Source organism: Poecilia mexicana, unplaced genomic scaffold (assembly GCF_051168715.1).
Source record: "Poecilia mexicana isolate PSO_F unplaced genomic scaffold, ASM5116871v1 scaffold_6, whole genome shotgun sequence".
Classification (NCBI taxonomy): domain Eukaryota; kingdom Metazoa; phylum Chordata; class Actinopteri; order Cyprinodontiformes; family Poeciliidae; genus Poecilia; species Poecilia mexicana.
This window is the reverse complement of record NW_028263375.1, coordinates 25,685,143-25,704,059: the sequence shown is the minus strand read 5'-3', so window position 1 is coordinate 25,704,059 and position 18,917 is coordinate 25,685,143. Positions and strand designations below refer to the sequence as shown.

Sequence of the window (18,917 nt, the reverse complement as noted above, 5' to 3'; positions counted from 1 at the left end):
TCCGTTTCTTGTCCTGCCGGAAGTACCGATCTCGAGGTGAGTAGTGCACGGAGGTCATAATAATGGTGATTATCAACAATACTCAAGTTAACTGTGGCGTTAATTGCGTGTTGATGCTCGGGTGGTAGTACTAAAGTGTCCCAGGAAAATATTCAAAACATCATAATGCCACTAACAACAGCCTAAGTTGGACCTTACCACCAAGATGTCGCAGCAGAACTTGAGGCCTATTCAGTATCTAAAATGAAGGCCTAAAATGACTTGGATTCATTAAGAAAAAAGTATTATAAAGTTGGCCTTTAATACGCTAGTCTCTTGTCTAATTTGTCGTGGCAGGACTACTCAATCTTGCATTTTTTTTTAAATTCTTGCCTAAATTTTCTGTCAGGCAAATGCCGCGGGTACACATCTTCCATGCGACCCAACGGAGTAGCTAGCTGCTATCATATGGCTGCTATAGCCTAGCTAGCTTTTCTTTATCAAGTGTCAGTCATGGCGTAGAGTAGACGACGTTCGTTTTAGTCACTGGCTCACTTCTGTTGCAAGCCCGTAAGAGCCAGCAGAATATACAAGTCTTCCCCAATATTAATAGTTTTTTCTATCTGAAAATGTATTCAAGCTAGCATTAAAAATGTCTTTACAGTATTAGGCACGTGCAGAGGGGAGTGCTTGAGCACCTGCCCCTTTTGCTCCTTGCCCCCAAGTGCCCTTTTGGTCAAACTTTTTTATTTTTATTTTTGCTATTATTATTTCATAAGCCCTCTTCTGACACATAATAACATGTACTAAAATTATTATTATTATTATTATTATTATTATTATTATTATTATTATTATTAATTAATTACATTTTTTTTTGTACAACATTATAAGCCGGTCACCTTGTTACCTTTGACCTTTTGCCCGTGACGCATGACGCAATTGCCCCTTGCGCATTGAGATAAGGCAGCTAACTGGAGCTGAACGTAGCGAACGTTCCAGATTACAGAACAGTTTTTGGTGAACTAAAAAAAAAGTTTTTGGTGAATAAAGTGGAGTAGACCTGCTACTTGTCAGATAACGGAAAAGGTTGAAGTATCGTTTCTGCTTCAGCGGTTTAAGCAGAGAGGTAATGAAATACAACAGACACTGACAGACCTTTCTCTGAAGAACTACTGAGCGGGAGGAGACAGCCAGGTGAGGAAAAACTGTTCTTAATTATCGATTCAGTATTTTTATCATACAGACATTAGGCTCTTGTTGATGTGCTATTAGCTAGCTGCTAGCTAACGACTTTGCTAGCAAAGCTAGATAACTAAAAAGCTTCTTCCCTATATCGTTAATGATATCAGTCATTCTTCAGTATTGCTTATGCAATAGGGGCACATCGCCCGTCCAAAACCGATCATTTCCATAACGGATATATGTCTTCTAATTTCCTTTGCTGCATAATGTACATTGCATTTATTCTGGTGTTAGGTAAATGTATCTTGAAGGAGAATAGCACTTAAATAAAAGCCCAACAAGGACATTGATTTAGAATTTAAAATAATTCAGCCTGAATTACCATGATAGATATAATGTATGTAATAAAAGTGTCATTAATGAAGGGGAAAAACTCAATCCAGACTTTAAGTAAGTTTAGGGTCTGGTTCATAGTATGAAGTAAATTTGTTTTCCCCAATTATTCAATGAAAAAAAAAAAAAAACTAACCTCAGTTAAGTAAAATAAAATTGTAAACAAAACCTTTGGAATTGTAATGATTTTTTTTAAACAAAAAATGTATTTTAAAAATCTTTTTTTTTAATTAAGTAACTCATTTTTGTCTCGTGAATTAAAAAAGTTATTTGCCAAACATAAACTTTTATTTGCACACATCAGAAATCTTTTGTTGTTATTTTAGGCCCTGCCCACCACATGTGAGAATCACAAGCAAAATTTTGAGTCACAAACAAAAACTTAGAATATCAAGAAAAGATTTCTGACATACGCAAATAAGTTTGTTTTGCAAATAATTTTTTCACTTCATGAGACAAAAATGTGTGATTTTAATTTTAAAAAAAGTTGTTTTTTTTTTAAGCAAAACTCAGTTGGCTTTTCTCATGGTGACATGTATTAACAATTCAATATTTGCTTCTTCTTTTTTCTGCAGTTCCACATTAAAGTTTGATGCAGCTCTGCTTTCCTGAATGGATCATCTTCATCTCCACTGCAAGTGTAGCAAACAGGCAGCTCTTTTTTTATAGATTACAGTACACTAAAGGTTGCATTGTGCCCTTGTTTATATTTTTAATAGTGTAATTCTGTAAAGACAAAATGTCTGGTGGTTTAGCTCTGATTTACATATCTTGCTAAATTGTGGGTTTGAATATTGCAATACTTTCCTATAACAAAATAGACCCACAGAAAGAAATTACTAATCAATTATCTTACATATGCATAGTGTTATGCTCCATATAGAGATTTTCCTTAGCTTTGATTGTATATCTCACAATTTTGTAATTTATCATTGTTTTTATTAAACTCTGCAGGCTGTGTGGCTTTAATATTCTGTCCTAGAAGGTGGTTAGATGTGCCCTTTTTTTTTTGAGCACCTGCCCCTTTAGTGGTCTCTGCACGGCCCTGTTAAAAAGTTTTCAGTGTGATGTACTGAAACCTGTAGATACCCTGTTCAGATGATGTCCATTTTTCCATTCTGATATTGTTTGATTTTGGTGAACCTGTGTGAATTGTTGCCTCTGATATACTCAGACCAGTCTGTCTGTCTCACCAACAACCATGCCACAGTCAAAACCACCTAAATCCCTTCTTCTGATCCTTTGCTACACTCAGTTTGAATTTCGGCAAGTCATCTTTGAGAAGTCTGCATGCCTAAATGCTTCCAAGTCATTAGCTGAGATGCAATTTGTCCTAAGTAATTGAACAAGTGTGCGCCTCTAGTTCTTAATATTTAGAATATTTATGTTTCAGTATTTCTCTTTCACCAGCACATACTTAATCAGACGCATGGAAGCTCGCTTCCCTCTCCACGATGTGCGATAGCGGCCCACCCTCTTCCTCTGGCCCCTCCAGCTCACCACCAGCAGCACAGAGCAGCAGCAGCTCAGCAGCAGTGTGACGCAAATGGCCACAGCAACCAGTAGAGTGTGTGCAGCCACATGCCACCCAGACCCCGGCTCTTCCACGGTGTCGTCCTCACCAACTTCCTGACCTTCATCGCCGCCTGCGGTGTAGTTCCCCCCGGCGGTGACGTCTATGCTGCCGTTACTGCTGCTGCTGCGCTCTGTCTCGCTTGTGAGAGTTGTGGTCGCTGAAGCGCCGCTGGTCACCTTATGAACGGTGGTGGCTGGGATGGATGTGAAGGGTGTTGTAGATAACCCCGCAGGCGTCTCCAGGTCAACGGAGGTTGGAGACGTAATGGGGTTTGATGTGGTGATGCTCGGTTCAGCAGATGTTGCAGCGGTAGTCAGGATTGTTGTTTGGACATGATTGTCTGAGGATGAGGAGGTTTGTTCGGTGAAGGCTGATTTAGTTGTGGAATCGGTCGTGAGTTGACGGGTGCTCCGCTGCGTTGTGGTGGTGTCCGCTTCAGTCTGTGGAATGGATGGCTTCACAGAGGGAACGGCGGTGGGAGGCCGCACGGGATGAGGAGGCGGATGGATGAAGTTTCGCTTGTCTGAGGGCAGCGGATCTGAAGCGTTCACTCTGCTGTAGTGGTGGGGTAGCACGCGGACGTTGGAGGTAAAGTGTTTCCCAAACACTAACAGATCAGGATCCATGCCTGGAACAGGTAGAGATGTATTTTATATCTTACATCCTATGACCCAGAGACTCTTCATTACTTTTTAGTAATGACCTAAAGCTGAATACAAATATCTGCTAAAATATGCCATAAGTAATCTGTTAAGGGCATTGGGAAGGTTGCCGTTCTCTTACAACCTTAAAGTTCAATTTATTTTAATGGGACTGTAATGGACCTGAAATTGGAAAGAAAACTGCACAGCAGCAAAACCAACCCAGATGTGTCCGTTCTCCTAAACTGATACTGATACTGATGTCACACTAAGCAAGCAATGATGGGTTGTGTTGGTTTATTACATAATTTAGATAAAATACATGGAAGTTGTTGATTTGGCGTGTGAGCAAATGTGGAAAATGTTTAAGATGAATTACAGTCATTCTCAGTGAATTAGAATATAAATAAATCCAAATGAATCTCGTCTGTCAGATGAAATGTACCTTATGCAAATAATCTTTAAGTAAGTGTTAAATATAATTTTCAATACAAATAGTTTTTGACATTCTACTTTTAAATGTCATTTTTTAAAATAAGTTGTTAGCAGAAAATGAGAAATATGTGTTAAAACGTCTGTCTTTGTCTAATAAAGATATAATGTGTTTTACTTGGTGATTAAGTTTCTGAAATAAATTGGCTTTTGTATTATTTTGTATTCTAATTTATGTAGCTATGTTGTTTTCTTTTTAGTCTCTGGTGTGTTGTGGACTCAAGGGGAGATGAATGCAAATGCTAAAGTTAAGACCTTGATTTACTGAGACTAGAGATCCAATGTTTTATTTATTTATTTATTTTACATTAAATTAAAAAAAGTTTTAGTTAAGAAAAAAACGTCCTCCGGGTGTCTCTCCTTACCCTTTGTGATGTTGTAGAGGACGACGTTCTCCCTGTGACTCAGAATGCAACTCTCCAGAGTTGGACAGTGCAGGTGGACGCAGTTCACGTTCTCCTGTGTGGTATCAAAGTGAAATATGGCCAGATTGCAGGAAACTGTGAGAATAGAAGAAACAGACGAACATAAGTTACCAGCAAACCCAAAAAGGACAACTACAGAAACGCAGCTCACAGTTTCTGGTGAGACAGCAGCTGCGGCTGCATTTCAGCGCCGTCTCCTCCGGGTAGGACCTCAACAGCTGCGCGCCTCTTCTCTGAGACTCCTCGATGTCGATGAAGATCCCCGGGAACCGACGGATCCAGCAGTTCTTGTAGTAGGAGGTCGGTGAGCACATCGACTCAGTGTGGCACACCAGACTCAAAACCGTCAGGAGACCCCGTGTGGCATTCATCGCGCATAGTGTCAGTCAAACCATGTTTCAACCCCAGTCTGGACAAAGGGCGCACATATCCAGGAGAGGCGTGGCGCATGCAGCGGTCTGCTTTTACAGGTGGGAGTTCGTCTCCAGGTGAGTCCCGGAGAAGGAGGAGACCCAGCCCAGTCCGAACAGAGCTGCGTTCATGCTTTTTTTTTTTTTCCTTGTTGGTTGTTCTATTTTGAACATTTTATATATCTTCCAGTTTCAGTGCTAATTAAAGGAGTTTTTTATGTTTGGGAGGATGAGCCAGCATTGCTATGCCAATGCCAGTAATAATATATAAACTTGAAAATAGTCCAAAAGCAACAATATTATCGCTTTTCGCGATAATTATGGGGAACAATTTATTGTCCAGCAAAAATTGTTAGTGACCGGCTTGTACAGTACAACAATGAAACACAATGAACTGAACTAAGAACTGATCAACAAAGAGGCTGATGCGACGACTTTCGATTACAATACAACAGCTGATGAGTTCTGGGTAGAAAATATGTGCAAACGAAAAAGCTTTTTTGAATTAAGACACTGAATTTTGTTGATTAAAGTGTAATGATATAGTTACGCCACCAGATGGAGACAGTTTCCTACTTCAGAAGGTTATTTGTGATTTCATCCCCTTTTCTGGCTATTGTGAAGTAGAATTATTAATTGATTAAATGGCTCTTCTTAGGGTAAATCAAGCATATTTTTGGGTTGTTTCTTGCCTTTTTGTGTAATGAATAAGATATTATTACAATACCACATTTTGTCTTCAATCAATCAATCAAATTTTATTTGTATAGCACATTTCAGCAGCAAGGCATTTCAAGGTGCTTTACACAATTAAAGAAAAATAAAAACAGTATGTGACATTAATAAATAGATGAAAAGTAAAGATAAAAACATCGAAGGCATCAAAACCCACACCCTAATCCTAATTTAGCCATAAGCAACTCTAACAGATGGGTTTTAAGTTGAGATTTAAAGACACCCAGTGTTTCAGCTGTTTTACAGTTTTCTGGAAGTTTGTTCCAGATTTGTGGTGCATAGAAGCTGAATGCTGATTCTCGTCGTTTGGTTCTGGTTCTGGGGATGCAGAGCAGAACCAGAACCAGAAGATCTGAGGGGTCTAGACGGTTGGTACAGCAATAACAGATCTTTAAGGTATTGTGGTGCTAAACCATTCAGTGATTTATAAACTAAACATTATTTTAAAGTCTATGCTTTGAGCTACAGGGAACTAGTGTAGGAACTTTAAAACTGGTGTTATGTGCTCTATCTTGTGTCTTGTATCAAATCATTCTCTTTATCTTTATTCAGCCCCACTGAGTCCATTTTGTAGACCCAGTGTTTTGTCTGAGATTATTACCCATTCCTTCATGCAAAATAGCTTCGGCTTATGTTTGTCACGTTGATGACAAGTTTCTTCGACTGAACAATTCAAATACATAAGTATACTTTTATCTAAACACTTTTACTGTGGCTCTGTGCGTGTGTGTAAAGTCATTGTCCTGCTGGTAACCTTCATCTATAGTAAATTTGTCAAGTTATACAGAAAGCAAAACAGCATGGATTATCTGCAAAAGTCATTCTTCAGTTCATCTCTGAAAAGTAAATATCTTTGTCAATGAACATGTGACAATTATTGTAAGTTGTAATTGTTGGAGATTATGTATTGTCAAGATTAAATTTTTTTGTTTGTACTGTAATTTGCTGACTGAATCATGTCATTGCACAGGAAAAGACAAGGCTGCAGAGCTTAAGAAAAAAAAAGTAGAAATGAGAACATGAGACAATCTCCTTAAGGAAAATTGTGCAGTTTTGTAGGAATTACAGTGACATCTTCCTATACCCGTCATGACATTATTGACTTTTGGGCCACAAATTCTCATCCCTGTCACAAAAAATATCTTCTCTTGCAGTATAGTGACTAAAGAATCTGTTAGTACTTTATCCAGCCTCTGCCATCACACACTGCATCCATAGCAGCCAGAAGGGCCATCTATGTATGAGGCAAGCAATCATATTATTTCCATCTCCATGCTGAGAAAAATTCCTGAATGGAGTTAAAAATGAAGAGAAGTGTCAGAGGAACTTGGTCAGTATCTTGTGGATTTGCAAACCATTACCTGATGATGTTGGAGCGTTGAAAACTAGAATATGTCCTCAGCCTCACTCCTCTTCCTCTTCTGTCTCACTGCTGACCTCAGCCAAATCCTTGTCCTTCCATTGGCAAAATGTAGCATTGTGTTGTGGTCTGGCTATTTGCCAGATCATGTGATGTACTTTTGAGCTATGTCAGAAAACTGTTGGATCGTTGGTTAATCTGATGCTTCAGACATTTACTCTGAGAAACTCCCAATTAAGGACAGATTTAGAAAAACCCTTGACGTGTTATGACAAGTTGTTCAAGCATTTTGGATGTTAAGACTGACACGATTAATGTACGTTGTGGAGCTTGAGAGTATTGAAGAGAGGCCCCTATAATACATTTTGATCAACATGACATTAGCAATTGAAAATGTGTGAATCAGCAGAGAACTGTGCATAATCACTTGCATTGATGTTCTAAAGCATTTGCAACTTGTTCAAAGAAATGAGAATCTGCTTCTTTGATGTGGACAAAAGACACACTGATTAATCTAATAAATTGAGAATTTAATTTCTGATCTGAGAACTGCATAAGACGGTATGTTCAGCCAAAGTATTTTGCATGTAGTTAAAAACATTCCAGTATTATCAGACCTTCTACTTCCTTAGGCAGTACATCTAATGTCTTTCTTATTACCACTCTTTGATGAAGGCCAGAGTTTTGAAGGACAAGCCAATTGCAACATATTCCTTCACCTGAGCAGTTGATCTCCAGCGTTACCCAAGAATTACTGTTGTCTTCCTGACTGTTGCTCTTTGCAATCCCATCGGCTGAGGTGGACGGAGATGATTTGGTAGGTCTGAATATATCTTATTTCTTCCACTTCGCAATTATGCCCTACTTAGTATTAGTCTTCCTAAGAAAATCTCAGCGAAATACACTTTTATAGTTTGTGGTTGTAACATGACAACAAAAATTCAAAGGGTATGGATACTTTTGCAAAGCACTGTGCATGAAGTTTTCCCAAATGCACTCATTAAATTGTAGTTTCATCGGGAGAAATCCTGCCTTTAATTATATATGTCATTAGATTCATACCACACTTTACAAAAACCCAGCAACAGAAGGAGTTGTGTGTGAAACACGTGTTTTTCACTCTGACACAGGCCAACTTACATATGCAGACAACTTCAGCTTACAGATCCCATTTAGTTCAGGTTAACAGTGTTACAATGTGCCTTCAGTTGGAGTCGGACTGTTGTCAATCAAGGACAAGAAGACGATACGAGATCCATTCGACAATCGACGCCAAACAAAGTGAATACACCTTTCAGTTCACCCTAACTTTGTTAAGAGATGAATGTGATTCTGTAGATGATTGCTGAAATGCTGTAAAATATTGGCACCATCAGTTATGATCTGTGGATGTGCAAAAAGAGGGATCTTGAATCTTCTTTTTCTTCTTTTGCAATATTAATTCAAGTCACTAGATGGCACCCTGAGGCAATCCAACTCCACACCCCCTCCACATGCACGTTGGTAAAAGAATCTACATTTAAAACAAGCTCTAGTTAAAACACGATGAAGAATACCGCCAATGTCAACTCTCTCATGCAGCTTGTGTCGGCCGCGTTTGGCTCCTTTGGTATCGAGACCACAGTGTAGGATGGTCCTCCTCCTCACTTTTTCACAGCCTTTCAGCTTCCGCAGTTCATCGTCTTCTTCAGCAGTAGTAGTGTTCCTGTGCGCACGCTGACGCAGCCAGTGTTTCTCCGAGTTCCCAAACAACTTGTCAGATTGCAGCTTTAAGCTCTGCGGCTTTTGTTTTTTTGTTTTTTTGGTGTGTTGTTGTTGCTTAACTCTTGCTACAAAAGGGTCTAAGAGTTGGCAAGTTCCACCAGTGTGACTCTTGTCAGTCTTTGACTAGCCTGTAAATATGATGCTGGGCGCCATGCTCGCTGGTGGACACTTCAAAGACGTAAGCTATGCACAGCAGGGTCTCCAGAGTGTCCTTGTTTGTCACCACCTGGAAAACACACGCACACACACGCACACGCACACACACACACACACACACACAGGTCCAGATATTTATGGATTTATCTCACATAGTTGGGAAATTCTGCATCCCTATCCATCCATGACATTAAACTGACATTCCTTTATTTCTGCTTATGAATTACCTTTAGATGTTAAAAGTTATACATTATTAAGTGGGAATTTATTCTTTCTCTGTTATTCAGAGGGGTAGCAAGGTGAACATACAGTACAATTTATGTACTTTTACGAAGTTTATAATGAAGAATTAAAAAAGATTCAACAGAAATTTAGAAAAAATTCCAAACTTTTCCAGCAGTTTTTATGAAATTCTGAATATTAGAGAGCAAAATATTTACTACAAATTATTAAATAAGATGACGGTGATGTTGACCTGAAAATTTGTACTTGAAAGGTCGGGACTGTATTATCCTTTACTAACCACAGATTCTTTAATATGCAGTTTGTGATCAATTATATACTTGTATTGTTAGTAAAATAATATGATGGTTTCAGTGCTTAGTTCACTAGACCCTGTCAGGCACCACAGGTTGAGTTTACAGTCCTGATTTAAGAGCATCTCCAGGATAAAAAGCAGTGAAATCGACCTGGTTTTCTTTTTTGAATGCATTTGTTCTTTATCAGATATTCAAAGATCACACTGATCAATGAATTTACCAAATAACGGTTTGTAACACTGGGGCATATTACACATATGCCTTGATGTTGCAATTTGTAATCTACCAAATTAAATAAAAGAAAACGATTGACCTATTAATCAATGCTAAATATATATATAAATTTTAAAAAAAATCAATTTAGATTTCTATCTTTTATTGATATCTGTCTTCTGGCTCAACAATCCACTTTTTCCCAGTCATTGAATGCACCATACTAAGCACCGTCAGGTCATGTGTTTAGCAACACTTGTTGGCGAAAAGATGAAACTAGTCAAAAGTATGCTTTTTTTAAAATGCTGTATATATTGATTTGCTGTTCATTAAGGCTGTGAGAGAGCAAGACTCTCAGGAGATAACAGAAAGGCTGAATAGAGTAAAGAAAGGCTGTTTTATTCTTCAAATCTTTTAGCACTATTATCAAACGTGCAAGATTAAGACATATTGTCAGCCTTTTGGAAATCCCAGTTTCCCAGTCCCAAAACATATGAACAGTAATGCTAACAGCACTAATATGAAGTGGTAAACAGGTTAAAACGAGACCTCTGTATTCCTTTTGTCTTGTGTGATTGCTTTCTCACACGTTACCTGTTCTCGACACATAAATAGGTAATGGCCACACACAGCAGGAAGATTTAAAAATGTCCTAGTCTTATGTAGTAGTTCTTCCTGAAAAGTCAGACTGACCCTATAAAAATGGAGCAGAAGTTGATCACAGAGTTCTGGTAAAAAATTATTAAAATCAAGTTTTACAATTTCCAGACTTTTTTAATATGGCACAGCAATCTTGTGTTTATATATATGATGCTAATATTTACCTATAGCATTTCGGAGAACCATGACAACGCCATGGCAACGCTACAGGCACAACACAAGCGCACAGCTTCAGCCACTCATTGTTTTCTGTTGACTTGTGAATGCAACACTTGTCACAAGAGGCACTATGCATTGTGCTGCATGTATCTGCTGTCTTTATGGGATTATGAGCTGTTGGTTAAACTGAACTAAATCAGCCCATTGAGACACATAATGTCTCAATGCTGCCCTGTGGTCGTCGGCGTGGGCTCAATGTGGCTATTGTCCGCAGGCTCGTTTGTCAGGAATGCGACCGTCAACAGAAGGACCACAAAATTCTTTGAACGTTGCTGCTGATAATAACTCTTGTCGCGGTGATACACTCCACTCGGCGCACTTTCCCCTCAGTGCCTGTTGTCTGAGGAGCACAGCGGCTCATTCAGGAGAATCAAGCTGACTGCATGAAATGATCAGCAAACAAACGGGGGTGGGGGGGGGGGCGCAAATGCATGCCACGCTTTTTCAAATAAAACCCAATTGAAATATATAGAAGTTTGCGTTTGGGTGTGAATACTTTTATATGCGTTTGGGGTTCAGAAACAATGATGACACTCTTTGCTGTGGGTCTCGTCAAAAAAGAAAAAAAAAAAACACGAAAATCAACACAATAAAGTTGGAGAAAATGATAAGCAGTAATCTTTAAAATACGCTATCGTATGTTGGTAACATGCCTGGAGACATGCATGTTGTTAAAAACTAATATTTCCGCCACGTAGTTAAAAAAAATTATTTTGTACACATGGGACACGTCCAGAGTTTTCTCGTATCTCCTCTTTGGTCCGAGTTTTCACAAAGAATCGTTTTTGTGTGGATGAAAGGCCAAAACGCATTTAAATTTATTTGCTTTCCCACATATCAGAATCAACCACACGTTCCTGTAAGTACCTGTAGGATAGTGAAGTTTTCCAGCACGCTGTTCATCATGTATTTCTCAGGCAGGTGTTTGAGCTTGTGGATGAAATTGATCATGTATTCACACAGCGGGGATCGGTGGATCCGAAACACGTATCGTCCGTTCTCAAAGCGAGCGAACTCCGTCTGTGAAGATAAACGAGGAAATGTGAACTAAAAACCCAGGAAAGGGTTAAAAATATCCCCACCTACGGAAGAAAAAAAAATAAAATAAACCACAAGGATGTATGCTCCACTTAAATGGATACAGTGGATCTATGGGACGAGCCGTAATGTGAGTAATGCAATATATCTAATGCAGCATATGGCATGCTGGATTTGACATTAAACACATTTCTCGTGACAACTGTAATCAAATAATGAAACCATTAAATATAACCACGTGTGGCCTGCAGAGGCAGATGTCTCAACCAGAAAATATGGAGTGTGTGTGTGTGTGTGTGTGTGTGTGTGTGTGTGTGTGTGTGTGTGTGTGTGTGTGTGTGTGTGTGTGTGTGTGCGTTTGTTTGTAATACCTTGTGGGGACGATTTTCCTGACATATACTACGTTGTGGGGACCAATCGCTCCTTGTGGGGACCAGAGCCTGGTCCCCACAAGGGGAAACCCTGTTTTTGGGTCAGGGATCAGATTTAGGTTTAGAGTTTTGGTTAGGGTTAGGAAAAGGGTAAAGGTAAGGTTTAGGCTGTAGAAATGAATGGAAGTCAATGGAAAGTCCCCACAAAGATAGCAACACAAACATGTGTGTGTGTGTGTGTGTGTGTGTGTGTGTGTGTGTGTGTGTGTGTGTGTGTGTGTGTGTGTGTGTGTGTGTGCGTGCGTGTGTGTGTGTGTGTGTGTGTGTGTGTGTGTGCGGGGGTGTGTGTGTGTGTGTGTGTGCGTGTGTGTGTGTGTGTTAATATTGTACAATCCATCAGCACTGCATGGGGGCGGAGCGGCGACTCTGTTTGGCTAACTGGAAATATAAAACTTAGTCAGATTGGGGAGATTTTATGAGTCAGTTTCCAGACCGCAGATCAGAGGCAACCTGACTGGAATCCATCTGAACCAGCAGCGGTTATTCACTCAGGCAGAGGACGGTCATGTCCCTTTGATGTTGCAGACGAAAGAGAGATTCTTGATACGTTTCCACTGTCTTACCTCCACTTTCTCCACCACCTGCTTGCCAAAAGAGCAGACCTTGGTGGACGAGGTGATGACCATGTTCTCAGAGCTTTCGTACTGGCTGGACACGCCGTAGAAGAAGCTGCTGTCGTCCTGCAGGTTTACGCTGAGGTCCGCCTTGAGGGAAGACGCACAAAAACACACTTCACTAAATGAATTCACAGCCTACTACGTAGTGCATCTAGTGCGAAGAGAAAGGAAAATGATTCAAATAAAGTCAAAGTCTTGATTGGGATTTTTACTGAGAAAGCAGAGACAGAGAAGTGAAGTCAGCGTCGTGGTTGTTTCTTTCAAGGTGTCGAAATGGAAGTGAAATATATTTAATATATATAATACCTGTAAACACTGGTTATTAGCCGCAGCAATATCAGTACTAAATATCGATATCAGCTCAAACTTTTTCGTCCATCCCTATCTTATGGTAGACTTAGCTGTTTTTTCCGCTTGTCCGAACTGTTAGAAAAAATGTGTAGCTACATAGATAATCTAAATAATAAAGTGTGCTTTGACTAGACCAATTTCTTGCTTAGAAAAAGACCCAGCCTGTGGCATCGGATGTAAAAGGTAACGGTACTTGCCGAGTTTTCTTTTAGTAAATATTTATACTGTATTCCTCCTTTCATGTTTACAATACATGATCTTCTTGGACAAAATGTTCCCTTGAGTTGAGCTCAAAGGAAGACGACGGTCGTGTTCCCTGCTGCTCGGGTCGAAGCAGATTGGCCCAGTGGTGCAGCTTTGAAATGAGGCAGGTATAATCAGATTACAGATCAGACTGAGGTGCCATCTCCTCTGTCAGACAGCTGGCCTGTTTTACCTTTTCCCCCTGACGGGCTCTTGTCCTCTAATGGGCCATTGAGACACCGCTCAGCCTCCCCTCATCTCTTCATCACCCCGTTTGTCTTCATCCCTAGCTCATGTAATTTCTCTATTTGTCTTCATCCCTGGGGCCCAGTGGCCCTCCCCAAACCGCCGTCCTCTGCTTCCCTAACAGCCAGCGAGGGAATTCATCCAATTACAATCATCAGCGTGCAATTGGCTGATTAGATCACGGTGGGCTGGCTGGCTGTGTAACAATTTAGCCGAGCCGGTTCAAATCAGATTCCCCCTGCACTTCAAAGGCGTGAGACAATCCGTTAGGACAGGGCCACGGGCGCTGAAGGGGAGAGGAGCCGGGCAGCCGGTGGCCGACAGGAGGGTCTGCAGGAAATTCAATCTAGAATACCATAGCTTTGGAGGTGGGTCAGTCGCCTGTCACTGTCCCCATGCCAACCTGCGCCTCGGCACACCCCCACCCTCACAACCCCCACAGTCATGACCTGCCTCCTGGCAGCGGCACAATGAAAAAGGTTTTCACATCTTTTATAATGTGTTTTTTTTTTTTTTTTAATCACATTTTTGGGGTGTGTCAAGGATTTCAGTAAGAAATCTTGCTTTTCTTTCCCCCCCCCCCACAGCTGCTTAGTTGTGTTTGTGTGTTTTTGTCATGGATGCCTTGAGGACCGGACGATCACCTTGGGAAACGGCGAGCCGAGCAAACTGAGGGCACAAAGTGTTACGCGCCTGTTTTCATCTCACGCGCCGAGCTGCGGATGTCGTAACCGTCGACTCCACCAGGCTCTGACACCAACCGAGAGAGTAATATTTCACGGACGGATGTCTCGTTGGTTACACGCCACCCAGAATTTCTGCTGCGATCCCCCAACTCTTGTTCGCGCTGTCTGCATCCCTATTTGTATCTCTTCTTTATTGCTGTCTTGCTCTGCTTTTCGTTATGATATATGGCACAGTCAGTCATCCCCTTCCTCCCATAACCCCCAAATCAAATACCATGGGTCCACCAGCTGCTCTGTCCAAGGAATGGAGAGGCCCGATCCAAACGCAGTGCCACTCACCAATGTCTTTTATCTCTTTACAATAAATAATGTGGACGTCAAGCATGCAAGAAGGGTAATGCCACAAATACACTCCTATCTGCTGGAGTGAGAAGCGGGGCGGCACTTTGAACTCGACCTTTTCGGTGTCCTGCGTCCTGAACGTCTGCGACCAACTAGCAGGTCCATGTGGGTTTTTTTTTTCCCAGCTAGTAATGGACCTCAAATTTAAAACATATAAGCCTCGACCTATAATTTATAGAGAAACTACATTGTTGTCTCTACCTCTAATCTGTCAGGACCTCCAACTATTTAGATAAAACCACAGATAATTAGTTTTTCTGTGCAGATGCTACGATCTGTGCTAGCGATCAAAATTAGCCAATTTTCCGCTTGACTGGAGTTGACCAGTGACTGGTGATTCAGAAAATGTAAAAATCAGATTTATTATGTGATTAGTAGTAACACACACTGCTGCACCTGGTTGTACTGAAAACAACAACAGTCTAGTTTGGAAACAACTTCTGAAGGAGGAAGAAAGTCAGCTACTTTCAGGATCAGTCAGGTGTTTAAATATGGAAGCGCAGGAAAGATATTTAAAGTAAAACGAAAAGCAGATAACAGAAAGGTTAAACCTTTTCTGAAGAAAACGCGCAGAGACCAGGGTTAAAGTAATAAAAGCAGAGATTGAAAATCAGTCCCAAATTTTGATCAGTGCATCTCTGGGTTTCTCCCACGTATATTTCCACATATTTCTGACTACCTTAAAAAGCAACTCGTGCATCTGAGTAAATGTTTTTTAGAAACGGGGAACGATAAGCATGTTGACTCACCGAAGACACTCATGAATCTCATTAATCTGTGACGCTGCACACACACACACACACACACACACACGCACACACACACACACCACTCTTCTTTTGTCCTTAAAAATATTTTACACTTCAGGGACACCCATGCTGTGGCCTAAACAGTACAGGTTGTATGTATTTTAAGAAAAAACACGTATCTGAACAGTGTATCATAGTTTTACACTTAGAACTGGATTCATTAAAATTCCTAGCCTGGTTTTATGTTCACAAAACGAGACAAATTGAGAGTGTTTCTCTAACTGTGCTGCCAAGCTAAAACCATCTCTTCAATTTGCAGACAGTGGAATAAGTTATAAATAACTATTGAATATGTAAAAATGCACCTCAAGCCCCATGTTAAGGATGGTGGAGGACGTGTGATGCTGTGGGATTATATTTCTCTTACAAAGTCTCTGGAGACCTTGCTGCAGTCCAGGGCATTTTAAACCATTTGAGGCTCAAGGAGATTTTAAATAAAAATCTGGTGGATATGAACAGAAGGCAGATCATGAATCATCTTCTGGGACTGAGTTGGAAAAGGATTTGAAACATATGCACAGATCAGCACAGAAAAGTGATTAAGATGAGGATTCATTTTTCATTATTTGTTCCCTATTTCCAGCACAAACGGTGAATGAAGTGGCCTATGGATGTAAACACATACAGTGGACATCAGAAGTGGACGATGTTCACCTTGTCTTGCTGGATTGTCTGCCGTCTCTCTGTATCCCTCATATTGTCATCATTCTTTACTCTCTTAACACTTTCAAAGTGTCACTGTCTCTAACCGTGATTTAAGAGCGTTGCATGGACATCTGTGCATGGTTGCGTGTGCGTGTGTGTGTAAGGGGAGTATCTATAAATAAGGATCTTGGGTGTAGGAGTGTGGGGGGTCACGAGCATTGGATTCAGGCTAATAGTGCAGAGACAGGTGTCTGGGATCACATTTCTCCTGCTGAAAGATCAGGCCTGCCACTCTTGCCAAGGCTGCTGTCACACACACACACACACACGCACACGCGCACACACACACACATCACAGACATATACAAATACAGTAATGGAAGAAGCTCTCTGCACAGCAATGCTCACTCTGATGGAAGATAACCCACCGATAAGGTCACAGGAGTGGTGACTTTCCATCCTTTCTGGCCCTAAATCGAACTTAAGGCCTTTAACTCCAATGCTTAAGCTGTCTCAACACAGTTAACACCGCAAGGCCATTAACAGCCAACAGGTGCTACAAAACATTAACAAGAGTATGCTCACTTTACCCCCATGACTTGGGGAGGATTAGACGATGATGTAGGAAATTTTCGACTTCTACATGACGGGGAACACGACTGAGGACGCGGCATTTAAAAACTAGACGGATTTGGTCCGGATGCCGATAAAGCAGTTGAAACAGACGTCAGAAAGGGCTTTACCCAGAATTTGACGAGAAAGAAAGCGTTGTGTGGCCCTTTGTCAAACAGCTCTTTCAGGCCCCCTTTCTTCTCGGGGTACTTGTCGTAGATCTGCCGGATGTCCACGGACTCCAGGTAGGCATCACTGTAGCTGGGGTTGGACTGTCCGATGTGCACAAACAAGTGCTTGTTGAACTGGAGAGAAAAGAAACATATCAGAGGTCGATAATCCCAGTTCGCTGAACAACAGCCATGTTCTAAATTACCAATTCTTTGGGACTCTAATGCATTGTGTCTTCGGTAAAGGAAGTAATGTCTGTTCTCCTTTTCTCCATCACGTATTGCGATACCATAATTTCACAGAAAAAGAACAACTCGTCTCTATTTTTTTATTTATTATCCATACATATGCTGGACTCATATATAACCTTTCTAATGTTTTTAATATTTCACAAGGATGGAGCTTGTCCTTTTAAGGCTTTTTACACAATTTTACCAGGGGTCACATTAAGAGTGGAGATCCCTATGTGTCTAATTTTAATTTAAAAAATGACACAATGTGGATTTCAGAATTTACTTTAAATAGAAAAATCTCTAGAGCGAGAATTATAGGATGGTCTAAAGAAAAACAGACGACACACTGGCAAAACAAAGTTTGCTTTTGCAAACCATCATATATTAAAAACTACCCTGCTTAGTTAAAACTGCAATTTTAATTCAGATCTGAGCTCTAAAATTACATTAATATCTTAGTAAAATCTTACTCAGCTCAGTTTTTTAATTTATTTTAGCCACTTTTTGCCTTAGAACACCTGAGATACTCTCCACAAAGCCGCAGACTGATGAAGGCAGCTGAACTCACAGTCTCCGAGTCCTGAGGTTGCTCCAGGAAGGCGGAAAACTCCAGCATCCGCAGCCTGGAACTGGCAATACTTCTGCCTTGCCAAGGGGGGGCGCCGGGAGACATGGACAGTCCTGCTGTGCTCTCATAACCTGCAAAACAGTGAGTGTGCAAATGTGCTGCTTGAATGGGACGCAGCCAGAACTCGAGAAGACATAAAAACCAGAGGCATTTTTCGGAGCTTTGCACAAACGGAGCCGAGTCGTCCCGTTTCTCGGTGACATGACGGGTGTCTTTCAACGCAGCAGAGGAGAGAAGGAGCACCCACCTGTTATCGGGGTCGGGCCTGACGCCTGCATGGCATAACTCTGCTGGGAGAAGGGCTTAATGCTGGGAGGGAGAGACAGACACAGAGAAGGAGAGGCATGTTATGGTGCTTCTCGGCCCCACGACCCCGTCTCATGTACTCACTAATTGGACTGAGTGACCGCGAGGAGCAGCTAGGTGCACCGAGCGCCAGGCTGCTGAGGGCCTCTGTTTCTAAAAGCACTGATGCGTTTTGATTTGCTCAGAAGTTATTTTTCCTGACTGAAATATATCTGGTGATTATTGAGTTAATGACAAATCACTGATGGACGGCAGAAAACGGATACTTACTCCTCATGGCCTCCTGTCTGAGCTGGAATTGTCCCGTGCCAGAACTGGGGGAAAAAAATAAATAAAAGAGAAAAAAATAATTGAAACTTCAAAAGTGATTATTCTGGAGTCACTGTGGTTAATCTGCTTTTGAATGTGATGTAAATTACATTACTGTATTTGACAAACATGTTAAATACAGACATATTTGATGTATATTTGCTTGACGATGTCAATGGAAGCATTTGAGAAAATGCAATGTTTACTGCTTGTTTCACAATCGGTTACTATATGATGTTTTTAAGGTGTAAAGGACTTTGAGCTGCCATTGTTGCTGAAATGTGTTGTGCAAATAAGCTTGACTTGACTTTTCTACAATGCTGTCAAGTCATTTTGTGTGTATAAATGTATGCCCACTGCATGATGATGCCAACACCATGCTTTACAAAGGGAACGTTGTGTTATAGACTTTAAATTATACACAGGTGGACTTTTTACTAATT

General features: G+C 40.8%; 2 protein-coding genes across 3 annotated transcripts in view; both read right to left on the bottom strand.

The window, feature by feature from the left end:
• Window positions 1-303: 303 nt before the first annotated feature.
• On the bottom strand, window positions 304-5,713 carry mansc4 (MANSC domain containing 4). Its single transcript, XM_015003906.2, has 3 exons — window positions 4,843-5,713; window positions 4,632-4,766; window positions 304-3,761 (listed from the first exon to the last, which is right to left on the bottom strand). The coding sequence occupies exons 1-3, from the start codon at window positions 5,060-5,062 to the stop codon at window positions 2,947-2,949; spliced, it is 1,170 nt and encodes a 389-aa protein (XP_014859392.2). The 5' UTR covers window positions 5,063-5,713; the 3' UTR covers window positions 304-2,946.
• Window positions 5,714-8,201: 2,488 nt separating this feature from the next.
• The window catches only part of tead4 (TEA domain transcription factor 4), a 35,726-nt gene continuing 25,010 nt past the window's right edge, over window positions 8,202-18,917 (bottom strand). For both annotated transcript variants that reach the window (XM_088006489.1, XM_088006488.1), the window contains exons 6-12: window positions 18,436-18,479; window positions 18,107-18,168; window positions 17,800-17,930; window positions 16,959-17,132; window positions 12,780-12,920; window positions 11,615-11,767; window positions 8,202-9,186 (exon numbers count right to left, since the gene is read on the bottom strand). In XM_088006489.1, coding sequence (XP_087862615.1) covers window positions 9,073-9,186; window positions 11,615-11,767; window positions 12,780-12,920; window positions 16,959-17,132; window positions 17,800-17,930; window positions 18,107-18,168; window positions 18,436-18,479 — 819 coding nt within the window. In that variant the 3' untranslated portion in view covers window positions 8,202-9,072. The remainder of the gene's footprint in view (window positions 9,187-11,614; window positions 11,768-12,779; window positions 12,921-16,958; window positions 17,133-17,799; window positions 17,931-18,106; window positions 18,169-18,435; window positions 18,480-18,917) is intronic.

Coding starts and splice junctions, on each gene's coding strand:
- mansc4 (XM_015003906.2), bottom strand. CDS start 5,062: ATGAATGCCACACGGGGTCTCCTGACGGTTTTGAGTCTGGTGTGCCAC. Junction 4,767..4,842: donor CTGCTGTCTCACCAGAAACT/GTGAGCTGCGTT, acceptor CTATTCTCACAG/TTTCCTGCAATCTGGCCATA. Junction 3,762..4,631: donor CCTCTACAACATCACAAAGG/GTAAGGAGAGAC, acceptor TACCTGTTCCAG/GCATGGATCCTGATCTGTTA.